The sequence below is a fragment of the Leptosomus discolor genome, chromosome 22 (assembly GCF_034619465.1).
Source record: "Leptosomus discolor isolate bLepDis1 chromosome 22, bLepDis1.hap2, whole genome shotgun sequence".
NCBI classification, from domain to species: Eukaryota; Metazoa; Chordata; class Aves; order Leptosomiformes; family Leptosomidae; genus Leptosomus; species Leptosomus discolor.
This window is the reverse complement of record NC_141412.1, coordinates 3,105,779-3,131,068: the sequence shown is the minus strand read 5'-3', so window position 1 is coordinate 3,131,068 and position 25,290 is coordinate 3,105,779. Positions and strand designations below refer to the sequence as shown.

The 25,290-nt window shown below is 44.5% G+C and overlaps 1 protein-coding gene across 2 annotated transcripts; it reads left to right on the top strand.

Moving 5' to 3' along the window:
• The first annotated feature begins 1,625 nt into the window (after window positions 1-1,625).
• On the top strand, window positions 1,626-25,290 carry TRIM29 (tripartite motif containing 29). 2 transcript variants are annotated; one of them, XM_086476930.1, is made up of 9 exons: window positions 1,626-2,483; window positions 10,185-10,280; window positions 11,497-11,730; window positions 12,092-12,290; window positions 16,185-16,268; window positions 19,738-19,797; window positions 21,040-21,141; window positions 22,255-22,331; window positions 25,228-25,290. In XM_086476930.1, exons 1-9 carry the CDS (start codon window positions 1,626-1,628, stop codon window positions 25,288-25,290), a joined length of 1,773 nt encoding a protein of 590 aa, XP_086333056.1. The 2 variants fall into 2 exon arrangements, with proteins under 2 accessions (XP_086333056.1, XP_086333055.1); XM_086476929.1 differs by having other exon boundaries at window positions 19,738-19,803.

Here is a 25,290-nt window from a genome sequence, read left to right as displayed (position 1 = left end):
CATAATGACACACAGGCAAGCAAGAGGGGCTGTATCCCAAGTGCATTTCAGTTGAAAAGAAAAAAAATTTTCTATTTCCTTTTCTCTCATTTTGCACAGACAAAGCCCTTAGAAACCGTATCTGTAAGACAGATGCTTCCTGGCTATCTCATGCTCATATCAGATCCAAAATGTATGCTGTTCCTGGTTTGGGCTGCACCTCTGTTTCCTCCACACCTAAAAAAGAGCTGCAAAATGCAGACCTGGATTTTTCCTCCACTACTTAGGATGCTTCCTACTAGGGTTTTGTTACAGATTTCTGGTGAGAAATTATTACAGGCTAAAAATCACATTCTCCATCAACACCACCATCGCATTCTGCAAAAATTAAATTAGGCACAAATCTTAGGCATGGTTAATTTATACCCTGGGCATTAATCTCAGAGCAATCTCACTGAAATTCAGAGCATATTCTATGCTACATTGATACGATATGAGCGGAAGATCAACAGTCTTCTTTTGAAGCTGATGGAATTCACCAGTGCTTATAAAGAGCATTTTCCTTCCGAAACCTTCTGTGATTCCCACAAGTTGAACATTTCCCAGGAATACAGCTGGTGGAGACAGATCTATTTTTAAAATTCTTTCTCGGTTCCTTTTTTCTTGCAAGAAATATTTTGGCCATCTAGCTGTAAAATATTTCCTCTTCCAGGTATGTTAGAGTACGTCTCTCAGTTTAGTGGACATTTATGGGAAGAGCTATATAAGATACACCTGAACCTTTATCTCAGTGAGAACTTGCAATGAAATAGGCAATGGGGTTTTATTCTACTAGTCGCATTAGTGGAGATTGCACAGCCTGTGGGAAACACAGGACTAGCCAATTTTTACTTCAGGTCAGCTGTGTTCTTCTGATACATGGTTGGGCTATTTCCAGGTCTAGATGGATGGACCTTGCACAAACCCAACATCAAAATAAAAATAAAGATAATAGGGTCTTTTAGACCCAGTATTATCCATGCGTTTCCCTTCCCTGTCCTACTGAATACAGTAAGCCCTCAGGGGAACTCAGTTTAAGAATGCTTTATTCTAGGCGTTCATTTTAATTACAACCATAATTATTTTTGTGCATGTGTATGACCCAGTTAACAAACCCATCTTCAGCATCTCATGGTCTCTCTGACCCTGCCCATCTCTGCAAGGAGGTAACCTCAGCTCCTGGCAACACTGAGCAAAATTATTTTTGAAACAAGCGGTCGAACTGGTTGCTACATCTTAATGAAAATGATTTTTTTAAAAAAAGCATTTCTATGTATATAAACAGCCCTTCCTCCCAAACCTGGTTAGACAAGAATGTGTCTGGGTGTGGACTGCCTTGTATAATTAACTGCACAGCTGTAGCTTCTGATCCCTGGTAACGTCTGTTTCTTTCTTTCTTTCTCCCTGTGTCTACGTAGCATAATCCAGGCGTTCTCCTCCTCCTTTTAGGAGCTCCAGGTGCGTCACTTGGGCAGAAACTTTACTTCATTCCACCGTCATTCCTTGCTGAGACAACGACCAGGCAGACATATCCAATTTGTAGAGGGCTGAGAGACAGGAACTGGAGGAAAGACCAAGCAGTGAAACCAATTCACCCTGTTTAGACGATGGAAACGGGGAGTGCAGCAAGGACAAATGGTACCACCGGGAAACCGGAGGATGTGAAGAGTCCATCTGCCCCCAAAAAAGAAGAAGAAGTGAAGAAGACCACAAACCCTGGCGGAGGTGAGAAGGAAGCTATGAAGGGCACTGGTAGCGCTTCTTTGGAGACAGGGCAAATCAAGAGCTCCCTCTTCTCTGGGAGTGACTGGAAGAGGCCCATCATTCAGTTTGTGGAGTCATCCGATGAGAAGAGATCGACCTACTTCAGCATGGATTCGGCAGATTCAAAGAAGATGCAATATGCCAGTGGACAGATAGGAGACATGAGGAGACCACCCCTCTCCTTTGCAGAGAAAGGTGATCTCAGGAAGCCCCTCTTCTCCTTGGATTCCAAAAAGAGCTTCCTGCCTAGTGAAGGGGAAGGGAGGAAGTCGTTGTTCTCTGGGGGGCAGATGGGGGACCTGAAGAAAACTTCCCTCCCTCTGGTGGAGACAGGGGACCTGAGAAGATCTACCTTCAACAAGCCTGACAGAGCAGCTGGGTCACGGCCCAGGGTGAAGCTGGAGGATGTTCTGTGTGATTCCTGCATAGATAACAAGCAAAAGGCCGTGAAGTCCTGCTTGGTGTGCCAGGCTTCCTTCTGTGAGCTGCACCTCAAGCCCCATCTGGAGGGAGCAGCTTTCCGAGACCACCAGCTCCTGGACCCCATCAGGGACTTTGAAGCAAGAAAATGCCCTGTGCATGGGAAGACCATGGAGCTGTTCTGTCAGACAGACCAGATGTGCATCTGCTACCTCTGCATGTTCCAGGAGCACAAGAACCACAGCACAGTGACAGTGGAGATCGAGAAAGCGGGAAAAGAGGTAATACTCTTTTTATTGCTCGTTCCCATCAGTTTTCCCACGCACCTCAATATTACACCACAGCTTTTTCTCTCCAGCCTAAAGTCTCTCCTCAAATCATGTCTACAGTGTAATTCTGGGGTTTAGGGGTGGTGGATGGGAAGTGCTTAGTGGAGAATCGATACTGCCGGGGTCCTGCTGCAATGGGATTGAGGTTCTCAGATCATAGCACTAGTGTTGTGTAGCAGGCAGACTGGATTGTGGGGGGTGAAGAACCTGGTTTCCACCCCTGGTTGCACCACTGACTTTCAGCAGAAGCTGAATCAAAGCCTTACATGCTAAGTTTTAAAAAAAACTGTCTCAAGTTTTGACAGTGTTTGTGTAGTGTTACCCACAGGCAGAAAGGTGGGGCATTGCTCAAGTTCAGGACCTCCAGAATACAGGTAGCCAGATCAGTGGCTGCCAAAGTTACTAGTGACTGCTAGGTTACCATTGAAAATTGCCATCTCAGCTACTTAGAGTGAGATTATGGGTTTTTTCTTTGCTGTTACGGATATAATAGTGTCAAGCCACACCTATAGGAAGACTCTTTTGAAGCTTAGATGAAGAAAAAACCCTGGTGCAAACACAAAACATTGTCATTTCCCCTGAAACCTTACTACAATAGGTTTAGAGGATGGACATCTAAGGAGATGAGGCTAGTATGTGGAACAGTGCTCACTCTAATGAAAAGTTTTCCGTGCTTGTTTGCTTAAAGTCTCATGCTGTTTGCTTTCTGGGTGGATGCATGATTATTCCACTAGCTCTAGTAAAGATCAGGGTCTCACCATGTTCGATGCTGTACATCCCCATAGCAGGAGCATGTCTTGGCCTAGAGACCTTCTGATCTAAGCAGGCAGGAGAGATTACAGAAAGGAGACCCATGAAACGATAACGTAAAACAATTTGCCTAGAGTCACATAGCTAGTCTGTGTCAGAAACTGAAAGGGCACTAAGATCTGCTAAATCCTACTCTTAGGCACAGCCCAAGCCAGTGCTCTGATGTGGTGAACATGCAAATACAGGTACCCAACGCTGGAAATTCTTGAGTTACCCTTAACTTGGAAGAACAGTTTAACTCTTTCTGAGGTGCTAGGAAGATTTATCTCATCAGGCTGAAAAAGCATCTTATCTAGAGCTTATCTCTGTCTCCCTGTGCAAATTTTTGGTCTTTTCTTTCAATGTCATCTCCAACTTGCAGCCTTGCTGAAACCAGACAAGGTTTCTTCCATATCTCAGCCAGTCTTTGTTAAAGAAATTCCTGCAAGGCTTGCTAGCCTGCTCTTTGTTTCATAATTGCTTGTGCTTGTGGTTTTGGTGTCAGCTCTGAACATAGCATATGCCTAACTCTCAATAACGCTGTGTCTAGTGTCTGCCAGATTGTCCAGTTCCTCTTAGCTGTTTCTACTGAAAAGCGGTTAGCAAGTTGCTCCCTGAGGAATCAAAGCTAGTCAGAGCCATCTTCCTGTGGTTGGATGGACCTAGAACACCTTGCTTTCAAAGAGGCAACCATAGCTGGGCAGAGAAGACTTTACCTAAGATTTAATTAAATGTTGTTCGATTTCTTTCTCAGAGTCCTTGCGCCACTCTTGTTAGCTGCATGTGTTAGTTCCTGTACTGTCCTGTGCTGTTTCTGCGACTGCTAAGCCTAGGACTTAGGGTTTTATCAATATGAATCATACAAGTTTCTCCTGACAACAAGTTTTGATCATGTTGTAACTTGAGTGAGTATTCACTCAGACAAAAACAATTAACAGGATAGCTGTTGCTTACAAATGTTTATTCCTAGCCCTGATTTATTCACCATAGGTGGAGCCTTAGCAGGAACCACAAAGAGGAATGAACATTTCCAAGTCCCTTATGCGTATCACCTATTCTTTTCAAGTCTTGCAGATCAGCCGAGCTGGAATGTGACCACAAATTGGAAGGGTGTCAAAGTGTGGCTGCTGCTGCTGGCCTTTGTGGAAAGAATAAGCAAAAAATCCACATCAGGTCATCCCCATCCCTGCCCCGTTTTCACAGCTTGGCATCCAAGCAGCTTCAGGGTAGCTTTACTTTCTCCAGATTTGCTAACTATGCCACTGGACTGGTGACCGGAATACAACTGTATCCAGACAGACCCTTTCAAACACAGTGTTGGTTGTCAAGGAACAACTGGTTTATCTGCAAGAATTTCCCAGTCCCTGGCTATACTGCAACTCCAAACCTGACGAGGATCCCAGGAGAACTAGGCGGGGGGTTCTATGCTGTGATGCACTTAAGCCTGACTGTCAGTCTGGGTGCTCAGCAATTTGGTAGCACAAAACTGTCACTTAATAAGGTGTAATATGCTTGGTTTAGGTATAACTATTCCTTTCATATTGCAGTATTAATGCAGGTTACAGTCTCTTTCACAGGTTTGTCTTTGCTATAGGCCTGTAGGGAAGAGAGGTGCTGTACTTTAGTGTCAGGAAGGCAAGGGAGAGCTTAAGATCCTTATGTAGAATTAGGTAACTCTGCTTGCTCCACAATGCAGACAGAGACAGTACAGCGTAAGAGAAGAGGAATGCAAACAAGCCAGTATACAGACACCTACTGATTAGCATTTAGGCAAGCAGTGGATAGCACGATATCTGTCTGTCTGTGAGACAGAGAGGGAGCACAGCAGCATCTTCCACTTTTCAGGAGCCTGGGGTGATAGTCACGCATCCCCCTTTTCCTCGTATGCTGCTGAGCAGACAAGAGTGAAAGGCATAGGGGGTCAGACAGAGACAACTCGACAGGGAAGACAGAGACTTTTTTTCTGAGCTTCCACCCAGTGGTATTTGCGTATTTTACCCAGCAAACCTTTAATGCCTTCCCCAGATCCACTTTGCATTAGTTTCCTGCTACAGATTTAAAGGAAAAGTAACACCCCAACAAGAATCAGTACAAGAAACAACCAAGAAAAAGTCTGTGAGGCTTTTTCCACATACAGATGAAAAGTGAGAATTGTCAATAGCAGCTTGTACCGTCAAATAAAACCCTCTGGCCAGCTTGATTTATCAGCAGAGCTAGAGCCCCCCTTTCAAACAGCATCCTTCATTTTGAAAGGGGATCCTTCATTCAAAACCTGTTTTACAGGCCTATTCTCAAAATGAGACAACTTCATATATGCCTGCCAGTCACAGAGCTGTAAATAACCTGGTGTAACTATCCAGCGCCAGCCTTAGTACTCAGCATGTCAGGTCAGTTCTAGCAAAAAGCACTTTGATTTTTTTCTTTAATTCTTTACCTTTAAAGAAAAGTTCACATTGTACAGCAGGTTTAAAGAGGCAGCAGAGAACTGCCGTGCAGAAATGGGAGCTGGGTGTTCCTCATTTCAACAAAGTGACTTTTTAAAAGGGGAGACTTCATAGAGTCTGAACTAGGCTTTGAAGTCAGCTGTCCACAGAGATGGATCCAGGGGGATTTCAGCCAGAGACCTCTCTGTATTGCCTTCACAGTCTGAATAGAGAGCAAAGAAGAGTGTATCAAAATGCCAGTGAAAGGATTTTGGGCCTTTGTCACTGGGGCAAGGTTAGGGCAGAACGTGGCTGTGAGACCTTATCTACACTATTTGTGGTTGCTCTGCGGACATAGCTTAAAATAGATGCTCTTTCCACAGAGATGGTACAGTTACCTGCAAGATGTTCTTCCTAGTTTGAAGGCTGAGGAAGCTGACCTGCTGCAAATTGTGATTTAGAATAGATTTGCCTGTTTGCCTGCATTCTGCATTAATGCCTCTGCAGTGAGGGCAGAACCCAGGCAAAATCCACCACTTTGCAAGTAAGGCATTCTCTTCAAAGTATGCAAAGCAGAGTCTTTTCTGGTGTCAGATCATCTAGTGACTAGTGGCATTTTTGCAGGATGCTAGCAGGGTCTCTAGAGGTTGTAGCAGACTGACACCCACCTCTGCTTAACAAATCTTAGGTAGAAAAACACAATGGCCAAACCACCAGAAATAATGTCTCAAACAATTTGCTGCTTTGTCAGCCATGTCATTTCCAATACAGGCCCTGTACTAGGACAACTAGTTTAAACGCTTCTTCTCTAGCTTCATTATTGCATTTGGTTGTTGCTGTCAGGTAATTAGCATAGCTCTCCCAGGCTGGTGACACAGGGGTGTTCCCTGATTCAGGGATTGGGTTCCCAGAGCATTAAGACATGATGATGCTTGTATTGCTGCCTTGCAAAAATGAGTTGCATCATGATGCAAGACTCATAATCTCACATCTCTAGGTCCTTTACAGCACAAGGGCTGGGTTCAGTTGTGGATGTTTAGGTGTACACCCTGAACTTTCACTTAGGCCTCTTGATTGTCCTAATTAACTTAAGAGTCTAATAGGGGTTCCTCTCTTAGCTCAAAGGCTCTCAGTACCAGCATTTCTCAACTTGCTGTACTCAAACCGAATGGTCTAAACTTGTATTTCCTAGATCTTCTTCACTATTAGTGTTATTTCTGCACTGTGGGGACTCTCCCCACAATGGGTGTGGCTGGTATATTATCTTTCACTAGGACCTTGTGAACCCCAGGTCTCCCCCAATAGATTTGTTCTGGCTGGTCCATCACATAAGGGGATCAGGGATTGTTGACCCTGGAAAATCTGAGAAACGTGGAGAAAGCTAGGAGAGAAGTTTCTTCATAGGAAATGAAGCTGAGAAGTTGACTGTCCCCAGTACCCGTAACCACCCTACCGTAAATGTAACTCAGGACATACGTGGACAGATAAAGCAATCTTCCAGCCAGTCCCAGATTGAACAGGTCCTTGAAACATCATGAAATAACCTATGCTGAACCCCTTATGTCGTGGTCCATCTCCAGAGCACCCCTACCGAATCCTCCTCCTTCTGCCCACGTCACCAGTTCTTGTACTATTCTGTAGTTTCCCTGGACCTATTTTTAACATTTTTTCCTGCGGTAAGACTAGTTTTAATGTTTGTACTCTCATACAATGAAACACCCCTGTCCACCTCCCATGCCCTTGCTGGTGTCTGTACTAGTGTTTCCTTTTGCCCTCAGTATGGGCGTTTTAACCCGTGCCAAACCTGGATGACTGTGGTATTTGCATACTGGCTATTGGAACTATCTTTGTAATTTCCATTTGCAAATCATAATTCTTGCTCTAAATTGTAGCATGGGTCAGCTCTTAAATAGTTGTTACATCCCATCCCAGAGGCACCCAAACTAACTTCTGGGTGAAGGGATATTACAGCTGCAACAAGCTGTTAAGAGTTAGCTATGACATTTGAGCAAGTAATAGTTTGCAAAATTCCTTTGAGACCCAACTTAATTAAAAAGTACTATAAAAGTATAATATTGTTATCACCACCTTCCAGCCATCACCTGAAATGTTTTCCTGTTACCTTTCTTTTCAAATCCCTTGTGTTTGGGAGTGTCTACGTGGCTGTGAAAGGTCTGCTCTCCTCAAAAAAAAAAACCCTCCAGTCTTTTTCTGTATGATTTCATGCACATTTCTCTCATAAGAACATCCTGATAATTAGGGAGAAGGAGGGAAACGACCTCCCATTGCTCAGGAGATGTGCTTTTAACTTTGCTAACAATTAATGCCATGTGAATATAGCTCTGTGGCTCAAGGAAACAACTTGTATGATAGTGTAATTTCTCACATTGGTTACTGCAGTGCAATGGACCTAAAATGCTTTTATCTCATCGCATTTCCCTGCGGTGCAAAGATGGTTGCACACCTTTGTGTCTTGATGCAGAAGACATCTTACAGTGCACATGAGAATGGAAAAAAGCATGCATGCCTCCAAGACACTGTCTCGAAAATGTGAAAATTATAGGATCAAGCTCATGCCTTTACTCTCTTGATCAGTAGTAAAGTGAATTTTCTCATCTTGATATCAATATGGTTCCCTGATGATCCTATACTGCAAAACCCTTCCGTGTCTGCTCTGAACCCCTGTAGAATAATGAGCTTCAGCTCATGACCACATTCATTTGACTATTGAAGCCTGTCAGGGTGTATGGATAATATTTAGAGAGGGCCAATGCTCTCCTAACTCTCAACCAACAAGGACAACTACAATGACAATGTGAGGATGAAGCTCTTCTAGTATTGAGATACCTTTGAGTGCATTTGCCTTTTTTGTTCCTCCCTTTCTTCTGCTTTATAAGGCAATAAAACAACTATCAAATTGTTTTCCCTCTATAAATAGAGGTTTTCTAAATTGGAACAGCTAGAGTCAATGGCTCTCAGATGCAGCTGTGCTTGATTCAAACTCAAGAGGATGTTCTAACTCTATGGTGACTGGCACCAAGAGAAAACCCCTGATGGGCTGATTTCCTTGGCCTGAGCTGGTTGCCAGCTTGTGCCAGCTCTTCATTGTGTGATACTGTTCTGTGCTCCCTGAATGGAGAATTGTAAACTTTTAAACTCCCACCCTGAGGGCAACTATGATCACAAGAGAAGATCCAGGTTCTCATGCTGTACTATGTTTTTGGATGGGCGGCAGAGCAGTGGGAACGACACCTCGTGTTTTAACAGCAGGGAAACCTCACTGTGTTAGATGCTGTGGGAGTGGATTTATGCACCCTTCATCTCCCCTGCCTGTAACTGTTGGCCTAAATGTAAGTGCTTTGGGGTAATACAACCATTTGCCCAAGGATCCCACGTGAACAGCAGGTTTTCAGAACTTTTCTAACACAACATAGCTCAGTTGTGGAATACAGGTAATTCCTGCCAACTGTGTAGTTCTAAACAGCTCTGGGGAAAAGTGTCCCACAGCCAGATTGCCTGTAGTTACAGTTGTGGTGTGACCAACCTGTACACACATAAAACACAGAAAGATCTTGAAATGCGTAAACAAAGGCTTTGTCATGATCTGTTGGGCAGGGACGCGGTGAATATGAACGACCGAGGGAGGGGTTGCCCAGAGTTAACGGCGCAAGGCATTACTAAACAGCCAGGTCCTGGTCTGATCCAGAGACACGGCATGCACACCCACCAGCATGCCACACCAGTGCGTAGCTGCCTGGCCCTCCGTGGGCTCCAGCTCTGTGAACTGCCTTGCATGCAATTGTCTGGTCTGAGCTTCTCTGGGAAGCCAGTGCAAAACGAAATGCAAATGAATCCTGGTGAAGTTGCTGATCTAAGCCAAGCATGGTTGACTACACCTCCTTCCTCCTCCTTTTGTGTTTTTTATTTTTTCCAAGCATTCCCCAGCTTCATCATAACATGAAAGCTCTCAATTCAGAGCAAATTAATCCACAATCCTGTCTAAACAGAATTCCTGCCGGAGGCATCGTCCTCTTCTTGCAACACTCGTCAAACGTCATTCCATAATTACATGAAAACTGTTATTGCTGCAGAGGCACACCCTGGGATGGGCCCTTCACTGCATACACAGCTGAATTTTGAAACAGGCCTCTTCCCCCTCCAGCTAATGACTCTAATGTGATTAAAAGCGGCACCATGACGGTAGCCTAGTAGGTGGGTGCTTCTGCTGCTCTCTTTGCTGAGGGAGCTGAATCTCTTGACCCAGCCAAAAGCTCTGGGATCTTGTCCAGTGTCAGCACATGATCTCCATTTCAAGCAGTGCCAGGAACCTGTACCTCCCAGCTATAATTGTTCAGGGCCAAATGCATAAGTGGAAGCACAGCGCCTCTTAGAAGTAGGCCACCCTCAGTCCCTGTTTATGAGATTCCCCCTCTTCTTACAGGCTGAGCTTTCACTGCAGAAAGAGCAACTGCAGCTGAAGATCATCGAGGTAGAAGATGAAATGGATAAGTGGCAGAAAGAGAGGGACCGTATCAAGGTGCGTATGGGATATTCTAAGTTCACTTCTCTGTTTATCCTATACTTGTCACTTTCCTTTCTATTCCAGTCTCTCACATCCCTCTCAATTTCTCTGACATATCCAGCCCTTACTCACTCCATCCCTTACCCAGTCTCTATCTCATCACTCTCCAAAACTCAATCATGCCAAATCTTGGAAACAACAACTCCTACTGAAGTCATCTTGCAACATACCCTGCAGGAGATCAAGAAGAGGCAGCACAGCCTTGTTACAAAATGATCCAAGGCACCTCCCTGCTTTGAGTCCCTTATAGTTCTTCAGTCACCAGTAGCCAGGCTGATTCGGAGACAAAGGTGTGCTGCTTTTTTTCCTGCTAGACCACACACAAAAATTATCTCCTGAAGGGCTCTGGATTGCCCAAACAAGGATAAGGCAACAAGAACAGATGCAGTTACACCAACAAACATCTTATTTATACTGGAACAGCTTATTTTCACACTGATATGGGGCTTCTTTATAATTCTTTCACCACACTAAAGGTTAGAATATAGAAATGGTGTAATTTTTTTTCATTTATACCCTAACTGCATAGAGTAGCGAACACTATTTGGAGACACCCCAGAAAATTTGCATAATATTAATAGGCAAAGCCATTCTTCTCCCTTTTATGTGGTACAGGCACAATGGTTTGCCAGTTCTGCTTTTTGTCTGCTTTACTATTATTACTATTATTACTATTATTATTATTATTGGAAATCTGACCTAGAAATTTTAACTCTGAATATAGTTACATCCACAGTCCTTCTGAGGAATATTTCAGAGGGACCTAGAGGTCAGGGTTGTAAGTGTTTCAGCACCATTCATCCTTTGAATTTGGTCCTCAAATTCTTGAGGAGCCAGAACCATGATTTAGAAGGTTAAACCATGTTTTTAAATACCACCTAAGAGTACAGCACATAAAAGATATGCTCTTATAATCAGGAAGACGGCATGCCCTTTTCACTACATACATAGAATTATTGCAAGAACAAGTATCACTATTCTTGGCATAGCTTTTCTGGTGCTAAGACTTACACACCTAGAGTCTCCATAATCACAGTCTAAATGCTGAGAAAGCTTGAACATATCCTGCTCTGCAGCCCTCTATTAGCAAAATGACTCTCTGAGAAGTTTAATATTTTATTTCTCCTGCATCTTTCCCGCTGCATCCTCTCTCTGCCCCTTCCCTCTGCAGAACTACACCACCAATGAGAAAGCCACAGTGGACCAGCATTTCAAAGAGCTGATCCGTGACCTGGAGAGGCAGAGGGATGAAGTGAAGGCTGCCCTGGACCAGAGGGAAAAGATTGCATCAGAGAACGTGAAAGAAATTGTGGATGAGCTGGAAGAGAGGGCAAAGCTTCTGCGGGAGGACAAGGAGAACAGGGAGCAGATCCATCAGATCAGTGACTCTGTGCTCTTCCTGCAGGTAACTGAGATCTCATTTTCCTTTCTTTTTTTCCTACAAGGACAGGATTTGTCCTAAAGACAAATCCCAAGTTGCTATAAGGTGTGTTAATCTTCTCCAGTTCGATGCACATGTATGGCAGGAACCGACCCTGACATTTGAAGCTGTCTCTGCTCTGGTAGGTGAAGAATGAACTTAGATGTGCCAGCTCCTGAGTTTTTGTAGATGGCTACAGCTCACAGGCTGAACGTTTGTCTGCCCCCCCATCTTCACTGTTATCCTTTGCACTTAACACTATTTGAAGCGTAACATTAGTCAGTTCTGTAGGATCTAGCCTCCATCTCATGTTCTTCAGTAACCTTTCCTCCCTTCTTTTTGGCAGGAGTTTGGGGCTTTGATGCGGAATTACGTCCCCCCTCCATCTCTCCCAACATACAGTGTGCTGCTTGAAGGGGAGAGCATGAGCCCATCTATGGGACTCCTGAGAGATGACCTCCTAAACGTCTGCATGAGGCACGTGGAGAAGATTTGCAAGGCAGACCTTGGCCGCAACTTCATAGAGAGGAACCACATGGAGAATGGTATAGTATCCAAGATCTGCCCCTTCCCTCTCTCCCTCCCTCGTCAAAGCCTAGTGCAGAGTCAGAGGAGACGAAGTGTGATGAGTGTGCTCTCACAGAGGAGAAAGTAAGCAAGGACTGAGGGAAAGTGGGAGAAACACTACCTGTAGCTGTAATTCGTTCTGGAGTATTAGAGCTATCCTACCAGACCTATGTGGGGATGGAACCAGTTGAACTGCCAGGGATTTGAAGTCGTGTGTAGGGGACTCAGGGGTCCAAACCAGCTCTGCTTCCGAGTGCTGTCTCGCATTACGGCTTTGCAGTGTTTAATTGGTTCAGCCACCTCCCATGTGGGACTTCAGAGCAACCCTTCTCTCTGGGTTTGAGAATGGTGACCCTTCCCTCCTGCAAGAGGCCAGCAGTGACACTATGCCTTCTGCCAAGCTCCAACAAGCCTCTGCAAGTTTAGCATGGCAGTTCCTACGTGGAAGACTGCACAGATACACTAAGGCAACTCGGTGGCTCCCTAGGTAAATTGAGAAGGCAGTGGCAGAAATGTGAATGTAGCCACCCCAGTATGGCAATTTTGAAATCCTGTCATTAGCCTGTTTGTACAGCTCGGTTAGCACATGTGCTGTGCTGGTATGACATACCATTTTACAACAGCCCGTTTCAGCCACTGCTTGTCTGGCTGGAACATGAAATACCCTGCAAGCACCTGTCACTGAAAATCTAATAACAGATTTTCCAAGTAAAAACGTCTCCATTTTGGTCTTCAGGTTAAGCTACAACTTGAACAGACATAACTCTCTCTGATCATACTTCTCTGCATGTTTCATTAGGGAGAACTTTGTTTCCCACCCGCCCTGAGCCAGACTGTTCAAGAGACATGCAGAGTCAAATGGTCCCCACACTTCAGTGATGTTTAAGGATGGGTCATCCTTTTTATGCGACCAGAGAGGAATCTTCTAAGTTTTAGAACCCACTTACTTTCTGTGTCTTGCAATTAGCTCTGCAGAAAGGACTTGTATTGCATCAAGCTCACACATTAGATTAGGAGGACACAGCACTAGAATGGGACTTCACAACTGAGGTTCACTTCCCAGCTCTCCCACAAACATCTTTTGTAAGCTTGGGCAAGTTACCTAATCTCATGAAATGACCTCTTGCACTAAGAATCATAGGGATCAGAATTAATAGTTATCTCACCAGGCTGCTATAAGGATATAATCTATTAATGATTGCGGAACCCTAGATACCAGTACAATAAAGGTCAAGAAGCTGCAGAGGTAACATAAGGATAAATTACACTCTGCTGTTCAGGAGGACATGTGACTTGAAAAGATGCAGGAATAATCTCAAGTCCAGTTCATACAACACAAGCAGCTGAGGAACTCTGCTGCAGATCTGCAAGACCACTGTTACTTCATTCAAATTCACAGGGCTCACTAGACATTCCTCCCACATTAATACAGCACGTTTTTCCTGGGCAACAGCCATGCAAATCACTCCAGCTTCCTTCCAGAAAAGACAGAGCCATGTTACAAGATAACATGATAAAGGAGGCGGGATGAAACAACCAAAAAAACCCCAAAACCAAAAACCCAGGCAAAAAGCAGCCCAAAGTTGAAAATATGCACAGAGGTCAGGACAACATGGGTTCCGTTACTGGTCAACATGCTAATGCTTTTCAGAATCAGACTGGCATTCACAGTCTTCAGCAGTAAGAATGAAGGTGACATGGGACCAGAGTACATTTAGATCTGTAATAAGAATCACTAGTATTCATCAAGTGACAGCCTGCTGCCTTCCTACATTATGGAGAGAAAGAGTAAGTCCCTGGCCCCAAGGAGCCTGCACGACAAACAGTTCATTAATGTTTATCTCCATTAGACATGAATTAGATGAAGCAGATACTTCTGGTCCAGAGAACCAGCCTTTCAGAAAAGTCAGGAATCACATTCAAAGTGCTCACGATACATAGTTAGAGCCAGATTTTTAAACTCCCCCTACCCTTAAAGTAGTATCAGAAATTGAAATTGCTTCTCTTCCAGCATTTAACACTGCAACATACCTGGTCAGATTCTCAACTCTCCATGTGCTAAGGTTTGCTGAGAAATTTGGCTATAACTTAATAAAAGTAGATAACAGGCAGCTCAGATCCAAAAATCATGTTTGTACATTTTTCTTTTTTCTTTGTTCACCCGGAGATTTGCAGAATTCCCAAACTCTAGATGGCATAATACCAAAGGGGTTTTGGATGCTTGACTGCTCACAGCACTTCTGAAAACTAGATAAAATAAAAGCACTTTGTATTCAAGTTGTTACAATTTAGGAAGTCACCTTCCATCTGCTGAGCCTTTTTTTTGCCAATCCTGAAGCAAAAACATTTCACTTGGCCATTTGTACAACCCAACTTGGCCAGTTCTAGCAGCTCTGGATAAGGACTTCTTGATCACTTGATCACTTTTAATTAGGGTCCCCTCCATGTTAATAGTGCCAGAAGTCCTCAATGGTACTTGAAATTCATGGGAATCAAGTGCAAAACATTTCTGAGCAGAGCAACAATTAACCACTGCCGGAAATCTGGGCACTTTCAGAAACTATAGCAGGAACTTAATGGACACAGCTTGGAGTCGGCCTAGTGAGAAGAACAGTGGTATCCACTCAAGTTGGGAAATGCTATTTGAGGTGAGTCTCAGAAACTTCAGAGCTCTCAGTTTTTCAAACACAGTTACACTTGAAAGAGGACAGCACGCTGCATCTAGTGACTGCAAGGAAATAACTCCACAATTACTTAATGGATTTAATTAACTCAGACTCCCCCTGAGTCATGGCAACAAATTCATTTGCAACCGGCTTGATCTTCTACTGTAAAAAACTTCCCAGGAAGAAATATTATATTAATGGAATGAAACCTGCTTAATAGCAGACTCCAAAGGGAATCCACTTTTTTTCAGTTGTCATAACAGGTACCTACTTAGTAGTGTGGCAAGGAGGAAAATAATCAGAGAGCATCCAGGGATTTTAAATAAGACAGAAATAAATTGGAGAAATAACATAGGAGTTTGTTCAGTGACTTAAGAATCAAAGAATGGAACTATTTAAACATGGGAACCAAATTTACCCCCTTGCAGAGAACAACAGGTTTATGTAACACTTGAGGCATTAAAAGAACGTATTTTTATGAGCAACTGTACTGATAGAGCATTATTTCCTGTGGTTCAGCGTTGGAAAACCAAAAACCAGCTGTGTAATACCTGACAAAACGGCAGGTTTCATCCACTTTGCATGAAGCCTGAACCAAACACCCTCGTCCAAGAGCCCAAGAAGCTACAGCTGTTTGCAACTCAGGTTTAGCATCTTCCTTTAAAAACTGAATAAACCAACTCATTGAACCCTCCCAACACTAACTTTCTTGAGCTTTTTAATACTTGCAGTTCAAGATCTGCTGGTTGAAAGCCAGCATGTGCACAGGTTAAACACACAAAAGAAGCCAAACCCAAACCACTGCTTTTGAAGTGGGATACGCTTTTAGCCACATGACAGTATTTTGGTAGGAAAATGCCTCAACCCTCAAGTCTCCCGATGGATTTTCAGGAGATAGAGTATCTATTGAATGGCTGAATGCTTCAGCTGTGCTATGCCACTGAGGTAGCTTTCTCTTTTATCCCAGGCTGGACCTCTGGACAGATACAGCACTGCTTTACTTCCCAGCCAGAGAGTCCCACAGAGGAATTAAAAAAAAAAAAAAAAAAAAAAAAAAAAAAGGAACGTGTTTTCGAACAGTAGAACCATCCCTCCTGCAGCACTCGAGGAAGCAATTTCAACCTGTTACCTCCTTCCCCTTCCTCCCAACCCTCTCAAGGTCACTAAACCGCCTCCTCCAGCTCACGCCCTGCTCTGTTTCTTCAGGTGACCACCGGTACATGATGAACAACTATGAGTGGAATCAGCCTGACAACTTGAAGAGATTTTCCATGTTCCTGTCTCCCAAAGGTATGGCATACTAATGGTGGTCAGGCTTCCTCCAAACACAGCATAGGAAAGGAACTTCATTAATGATTTCTCCAAAAATTTGCTCTCCGTCCTATTTCCTGCTGTTCCCTCGACAAGATCCATCCCTCTGCATTTGTTTATGCTGGGTCTTCTCTCTAGCCTACAGAGCTTTGAGAAGTTTTTGCCTTTTCATCTCAAACAAGGCAGCAAAGATCCTCAACTCTATGGAGGAGAGCTGGAGCAACTGAAATCTTTCAAAGTGTAGTTTGTGAATATAGGGGAGTTTTAACATGTGTTACTACGTTGAAGTCAGCGTTATTCTCCACCAGAAGCTTAGCCCACTTTGCTATCAAGTGTGAAAGCGACACTACGCTTGCTCTGCATTAGGATTTTATTTTCACCAGAAAACATACTTTTTTCCTGCAGGGAAAAGATAGAAGAAGTGAGAAGTGAGGAACGTGTCCTAAAAAAGCAGGAGTCTGGAGTTCCTTTCTGAGCTCTAACACTGACAACAAGAACCATGGTGATTTGCTTATGTCCCAATTGTTACATGAACGCTACAGGATGAGTTTTTGGAGTGAATGGCTGTTTTCAACACATTCAGTTGTAAAATGGCAGTTGTCTGTTTCTAAACTCATGTCAGGACCTCCAGAGTGAGAAGCAGAGTGTGCTAAAAGTTAGGCAAGGCAATGCCTGTAGAAACAAAAACCAGAAAGGGTAGCACAACATAAGTAACCAAATTTCCTCTGGTCCCTAGAGAGCAAGGCCCTGCCTAGATTTGCCAGGTGTTTCCAGCTGCTGTTCTGCAAAGCCAGATGGCAGGCAGGTTGAAGGGATATGCCAGCAATTAGCAGTGACACTCCCCTGAAGGCATATGTGAAGCGTGATGTTGCCTGCTCTGTCATTAGGGTTTTACGGGGATAACTCGGATCCCAACACTGAGCCCTTTGTCTGGGTTTCCATTTTGCCCTTCTCTGTTATCAGCCCGCGCCTGGCGCCGTGGGGGTGAGGATGCTGTTCAGAGCAGACACCAGGGGCAGAGGCGACCTTCCCTTCTGCAAGCCTTTAGCAGGACTGCTTCCTGCAGGCCTCCCAAGTTAGGGGGCAGCCTCTTCATCAGAGGTTGCGGAGGGGCATTTTGCCAGCGGTAGGTTTGTTTTGGACGGAGCCTGTCTCCAAACACTGCCCAGATGGTTGTAGCTGCTGTTCTGCCCCAGCTGCTTCAGGGCTTTACAGGCCCTGCACTGTCGGGGAAACACATGTTCTGCTAAGAGGAGCTGCCGATGTTGAGGAGGGGCCACAGACTCAGCCCTGCATCCAAAACTGTCTTGAACCTTAAGGGATGGTCAAAAGTTAGTTCTAAAATTGCATGGGCTGAACCCACCTCTACCCAACATGCGGGGCTTCTGGGTCAGGTGGAAATGGCCCAACATGCATTTAAGGAGGAGGAGAGGGGGTGGTGGTGATGGGAGGAACACAGCGGACAATGCCATTCAGCCATCACCGCTCCCACGTGGGTCTGGGATAGGGCTGAAACCTGACCTGGCAAAAGGAAGAGAAAAGCCATTTGCAGCAGTGCCATAGCATGGCATAGCCTGGCTGCTCACCGCTCTGAACCAAAGTGCCTGGACTTCCCTCTGCTCCTCTCTGGAGGATCAGTTGCTGAGACCTGGGAGCAGGGGCTCCCTGGCTCCCAGCTGGGATCCAGCATCCCAACCTCCTGAAGGATGTGCCAAGAGACAGGAGGGATCAACACAGACTTCTAGATACAGGGTTTCTTATTGAATGCTGTTTATTGGAGCCAGTGGGGACACTTGCTGGATGCAGTCAGCCACAGAGCAGTGTGAGGGTTGTACAGTGGCTTGCATTTCAGTGGCTCACTGCTTCCTGCCATGGACTTTTGAATACGCAAATACTGGGGGAGCATTTGTTCCGCCTGCACATCTACGTTTTCCTGAGAGCACGGACATGTTGCCTTCCAAAGCTACTCATTCTATATTTTCTATAAATGAAGTTAATTTGTCCAAAAAAACTAAACACATGATTGCATACAGAGTCTCTGTTGAAATGGGGATTGAACAGCACTGGATTCTCCATGAGGGCTAGGGCTAAAGCATGATAGAAAGGAACCAGCTGCTGAAACCACACTGATGGGGACTTTGGGAACAGAATGAATCAGTAGGCAAAACAGGAGACATGACCCACTTAGCTTGCATGCTGGCTTGCAAAGGATTATCCGATGAATAATGCAATATACCCATAATCATTTAACCCTCTAGAGCTTTCTATGCTCTATCCATGTGTCATATAGAAGTCCAGCACTGCCTCTGATTGCATCTGGTCTAAGGAATTCCAGAAAATGGGAGGGAAAAAAAAAGAGGACCACCCTTTGCATTGCATAATATGCACAGAATCCTTTAATATCTCATGATAGTTTTGTAACACACCCTTTTTCTTGCTAGGTTGGATCACTGCAAATTCTGCCTGAGGCCACAGTGGCAAGTCTGTTTGCTGCACTGAGGAATGCTGCCCAAGTAGTGCTCTGTGATAATTGCAGTGGCCCATGCTAAGAAACTGCTTAGATTTGAGGTGAACCTATAGGTTTTTAAGCCCTGCATAAATTCAAGGAGCCTTCCACTGCTCTTGTCATTAAAGACCATATTACAGAGTATCTGCCTGCAGGGATGACATAATGAGGCAGAGGGGAGACATAAAAGGTTTCAAATGCTGCCTAAAAGAGGAACAATCTGTTCAACTACTCGACGCTCCCTTCTGTCCTCTTGCACTGAGCTTTCTTCTCCTGATGTTGCAAACAGTTTGGCCAAAGCCAGGAGGAGGTTGGAAAGACCATCTTGGAAGTCTTTCAACGAAGAGTAGAAGGGACTCAGGCACACAAAGGGGGAGAGAGAACTGCTGAAATAGAAACACTGCTTAAGCAGAAAAGCAGTCCACAGGATGGCAGCACAACAGCTCAAAGTATTCATCTTTTTCACTCCTCTGGGAGTCCAATGTCTCACAAAAGGGGTATAACAGCACTAGTGTGCATCACAGCGTGATGTCCTAGTGAAACCCTGGAGCACTTGCCTGTCACAGTGGCTGAGACAACGTGTGCTTGAGCAAGAAACGTTCCTCTACTTGTGTCTCTTGAACTCTAAATCCAAGTCTCTGCCTGCAGATCTCTCTGCAGAAAAGTCATGTTGAGTAAACAAACCCGAGTTGGCAATTTAATGCAGCTAAATACAGCTCTGTGGCAGTGAGAGCGCTTTGTTCTCTAAATAAGAAGTCTATTCACCATTCCCTTGGACCCAGAGAAAAAAGACCAGGCTTTCCCCTGCTCTCTGGACCCAGATTTCTGGTTTGGGACTGCTTCTAAATTGGTGGGGACTGTTTCATAGAGCAATGCCAGGCACAGGCCTTTGAGCCAGCTCATCAGGAGCCGACTGCTGAACTGGATGCTCTTGTTTTACAGCCAGTTTCAACCCACGATCATGGGAATTTTCCTCCTTCCAAGCAACTGAGGAAACACTTGGTACGGGTAATTCCTACTTCAGTTTGAAAGGATCTAACCCCCCGTGCCACAGCTTTCTAGCTGGCTAACCAATCTTTTCTGCTTCCCCTCTCAGCTGTCCTGTCACCTGTCAATCACTGTCTCACAGAACCATCTCTTAGCTGGATTATCAGCACCATCTGCGTACAACCCAAATCCAGGGTCTCACTGCTCTAGGTGCTATGTATACATGAGGGAAAGGCATCCCTGGTCCTCATTGTTTAGACAGTGAAAGAAGATGGAGAGCATAGCCGCCAATTTGCAAAGATCCTGAGATACCCAGCCACCTGCAAGTGACAGGAGGGCCAACATCATCCAAGGCAATCTGTGGAGGTTGTGGCAGAACCAGGGGCAGGCTCCAAATACCCTCAGCGAGTCTCAGGAGCACAAGGCTGCTCTTCTCCATCACACATGCACCTTTTGCTTAGCTCTTAAGTTCTCAAACACAAAGCCTGCCTGATGTTCACTGTCTGTACAGCGCCCAGCAAAATGGAGAGGGGATGCTTTGAGCTCGTGTACTGAGAACCATCAGCAGCAAGTCATGCCTTTTCTTCCCAGATCCCCACCTTCTTTTTTCTCACCTAAATTTTCTTACTTTGCTTCATTCACGCTCAGAAGGTCCTGCTTTTCCTTTCATTCAGAGGAAGCCTACAAGCATCCACGGCCACTCTACCTGGGGAAGCTCTGGTGACTCATGGCCACACCTAAGTCATTCCTGCTTTTCACGCCACAGGCAGGGCTGCCTCCCTCTCGTCCTCTCAGATTCATTCTGGCAGCCCGGGCCTGACCCCAAGGAGGCCGGGAGGGGAAGCCTAGGTTTAATTGCAATGGGCTTTGAATAAAGCCTCAACTGCTTAGAGGCAAGGGAGCTTCAGCAGTTATATAGTTTTGCCTCGTTACTCCAGTCTCTGGAGATGCAGTTTACCTGCAAGGAAGCTGCTGCTCTTCAGTCACACCTGCACTCTGGGTCTCTCAAGAGAAAGGCTCTTCCCTGCCTGCCTGAAGCATTGGGATCTCTTCACACTCACACACTGTACACCGGGACCCCACAAGTGGCTGCTCTCAACTGCCTTTTCTTACTAAGAGAAAAGGGACAAAGTTATTAGTTTCCATTTCCCCCCAAATTAGTTGAAGGTAAATTTACAGGGTGTGTTTTCAAATGCTTAGGCTTCCCCACTGCAGCATGCAACACCATGGAATAACACAACCTCTTCTATCTTCCAGTAGGCAATGGTACTAAGCTGCCTTTTCAGTTCTCCTCGGTGGGACAGAATCCGCCTGGTGACTTCAGCAAACAGTCTGATGGGAGCCTCTTCACTAAGACCGGTACTAGGCATTTAGTTTTTCCCCCTTCCTTCTGCCGCTATTTTACGTGATAAGACATTTATTCCTGTTCTTGCTCTCCCGGAGAAGGCCTGGAGCAGTCCTACACCTGGCCCATATCCCCTGCCCTGGCTGTCAATCACACATGTTCACATAGGCAACTTACTCTGCTGAACCAGGGCAACAAGAGTTTATTAAAAAGCGTTAAAAAGTATTTAAAACTTGTATCTAGTGAATAGTTGAAAGGGTTTTAAATTTTGTTTGCAATAGGTAGAGAAGAGAATTTTAGATTATTTACAGGCGTAGGGAACAGGGAGAGAAGGATACTAGGAAATTATGTTTACGCCATTTATCCCTCTAGCTTCATCAGAGTGTTAATACAGCTATCATCCTGAAAGAATAATAGTCACTGAGCACAACCGTTAAAAAAGACAAACGTAGTAGCTGCCTGTCCTCCTTCATCTGAACCAGAATCCCCCATTCACTGTCTCATAATCCTCTTTTCACTACCCACTAGTTCAAGAGCATCAGAGGTGGAATCCAAGAGCATCAGCACCTGCCAAGCAGAGTCAGGTCTGATTAATTTGTGAATGAGAAATGATGGGGAAAGGCCGTTGCCTGACAGCACTGAAACTGGTTGTGATTCAGCAGGGCTGGTATTATTTTTGAATCAGAATGGAGCTGGTATGGTAGAAGGGGGTTAGGGCATATCAGGCTGCCAGAAGTAGTCATTAATTTCTGACATGAAACCCAGGCCTCGGCTCTTTGCACTATTTAAATAGCCTATAGTGTTCTTTGCAAGAGTCAGAATGCTTAGTTCAGGACTTGGCCTAAATTTAATTGGGCTGATTGCATTCCACCTCTCTGCATTCCTCAGACATTTTAATTAGACAGACCTTCTTTACTCCCTTTTCCTAACCCATTGGGTGGTGGAATAGGCATCTGTCTGATGGCTGTTGTTTTGTCCCACCCCAGAAATGGCTGCATTTCAATGTTGAGCAATGCAATACTAATTACGTGGCACTCCCAGTCCTGCTACTCATCTTGATGCTCGCAAGGGGAGATGGGGATGGTGGCAGGGACTGATCTATAACAGGCTGTTTTATGTTGTCACAGCTTATCCTTCAATAGTGAGACATCAGTCCGCAAAGGTGACGCCACAGACATGGAAATCCTCTAAGCAGTCTGTATTGGTAAGAAATATACCCCTGGTGTGAAAGCATGTGCACAGCTTCAGCTAGAGAACTATCTGTTCTAGGGGTACCTGAGACTTCAGAGAATAGGGCTTGGGTCCTTCGGAGATGGGAAAGTAAAAGCTTCAAGTCAACAGCTTCTATTATTTTTTTCTGTGGTTAACTGCATCCACAGAGGGATGCGGATTAACCCACTCCCCGCTTTCACAGCTCTGGGTTGTAGGAATAATCAATGCTTCAAAATGACATTTTGAAAAGATTTTGCCCTGGTCTAAAATTTGATCCAGGCTTCTAGACGCTGTACAAATACTATAGCACTGTGCTGCTGTCTGTAGTACTTTTCCTCCCTGCAGGGATATCACACACTCTTAGTAGTCTGTGACATCTAGAAAGCCCAGATTATGTAAATTACAACAAAGACAACCATATACAAGTTTCTTGCCAATTACATCCTACAGTGGACAGATACAGTATCAAAGATAAGGGGTCAGACTATGATCATAAATCATTAGAACATCTGTAAATCAGTCATTTTGAACTGTTAGCACAAAACAGGTAACAGTGCATTGTAAGGGGCAGAGGACAGTGGTATTTTAGGTCTCGTAATCTTAAATGTACAAGGTTAACAAACAGTTAATGAATAACTACAGAAACACTAAGTCATCTATTTTTCTTAACATCCGTTCACACTGTGCTGCATTAAGACCTTGCATGATCTGAATTAAGATCATCAAGTTTTTGCCCCCGTCTCCACAGATGAAATCTATTTTTTGAATTCTGATTATACGTTTATGAAAGATCATTTACTGTTCCCTGGAAATAAGACTTGTAAGAAGCAGAGGGTCAAGAATTGAGAGCATTCCCACACTGAAGAAATAAAACAGAGGAAATACACAACAGTTAGAAAGTGGCTGCCTAAAGAAAGGCAGCTGTATATCTCTGCTAAATTTTCAGGGCCCCACCAGGAGATGAATGCCAGTGAAAGGGATGTTCCTTGGCAGACTGTATCACTTTCAGAAAATCCAGCCTTGAGTCTCTGAATGTGCTACAGCAAAACGTACCTCTTCAGAACAGCAAAGTTTTGCAGTATTGTCTCTGTCTTGTGTTTGATCACCACCTTCCTAAAAGATCATCTACATCATCATGTGTGTGCTCAGATGGAGACTTCCCAGTGATTTTAGATACCACCCTATCCTCCCTAATGGTGGTGTTATACTGGGGAAGTCTGGTTAGGAAAGTGAAGCCTCTGTTAGCTCCGGGCGCTGGTGAATGTGAGTATTGCTGCCTTAGCAATAAGCACCCCACTGCATGGAAATCAGCATGCTGTGGTCCAGGAACACAACCCAAGCTTTTCTTAATCCCCATAGAGAAAGCCTGGGTAACTTCTCCCACATGAAGCCACCAGTCTTCTTCTGTCTCCCTTTCTCTCTCATGCATACACTTGTAGGGGCTATTTTATTTTTATAGCCTATATTCACCAGATAGCCCTGAACCTAACAATTAAGTTGACAAATATAAGCATTAAAAAGTCCCGAAACAGAAATACATGCTCTGGACTGCAGTAGCTCTGCAGGAGCTTTTACGGTCTACTGGGCCTGTAATCTAGCTTTTAACATAGTCTTAAATATGTATTTAAGTAATATACATTCTAAAAGCTCTGTAAATATGAATTTTCACAAAGGACTATACTGTTTAAGAAAGAAAGTCTTTTTAATCCCCAGGGAGTTCTTTAAAATGAATCCCCCCTCTTCCACCTCTTAATTATATTGGAAATTAAAGCCATAAAATGAAAAGAATTTCAACAAAAGGGACCATTGAGCAGAAGGTATTGGGAGCTGGCACTGAGCAGCAAGATAGGTTGGGTTTGCTCTGCCCATGCTTCCAGCCTCCTGCCATGCCTGATATTAACAAGTGCGCTGCACTAAAGCGTACCAGCATGTTCCTGTGAGGTCTCTCCCACCTTCTGTAAGTGACATCTGGGCAGTGGATCAAACCTGAGTCAGATCAGACATTACAAAACCACAGTTGCCCCTGACTGCCTTGGTCACTGCTTCATTGCTGTAAGCATATTCTTGTCCAGGCTAGAGATTTTACCTTGAAAAGTGCAACCAGCTATCACAGTCAATAAATTGGCTTTTGTGTTTTGCAATCAACCCAAGCCAACAGCACAACTTTGCCACGTGTTTCTTATTTGTAGTGGTGCAGATAAGTATTAAATTCCAGGGATAGGTCCTGGTGAGAAGAAATATGGCTAGGGACTGCAGTAAACAGAGCTGGAGAGGCAAAAAATGGCAATTCCTTTAGGCTCTGCCCCTGTCTCTCCGCTTACACTTCTGTTTACGCACACATTTAGTACTGGGCTCTGCAACATGTGGAGGCACGAATAAACAATACAGCATTGTGTGAGAATTTCCACGCACAGGAGTTTTGGCTTGCCAGCCAGCGAGCACAAATACCATGCGATTTAGTTGATCGCTCACGTAACTGTGCATGGCTTTAAGTGTGAAAACTCCCATGAGTTCTCAGGTTAGCAAGCAATTAAAAGACACTGACAGAAGCATAAAAATAAAGGTGACATTCCTCTTCTCCCAGAAACCTCTCATCAAACCATGAGTCATAGTCTGAGATTTTATATGATGCACAGACTTGTTTGGCTCAGGAATGAGGCCCATGCAAAGCATATGTATAAATCAAAAAGCAACACCATTTGCATTTGATCACTCCAGCACCTCCAGTAGTGAAATGAGGCAGTGTTGCTCTGCGAGAGGAAAGACTGAAGGTGTTAAGATAGAAGTATGTTAAGATATGTATGGTTGGGCTACCTAGGAGGGTGAAGTACAGGCGGTCAAAAAAAGAAGGTAGGTCAAACTCACATGCCCCAAATTCTCCGTTGCAGTCACATTACCGCCCCTTTTACGTCAACAAAGGCAATGGAGCCACTTCCAACGAGGCACCTTGA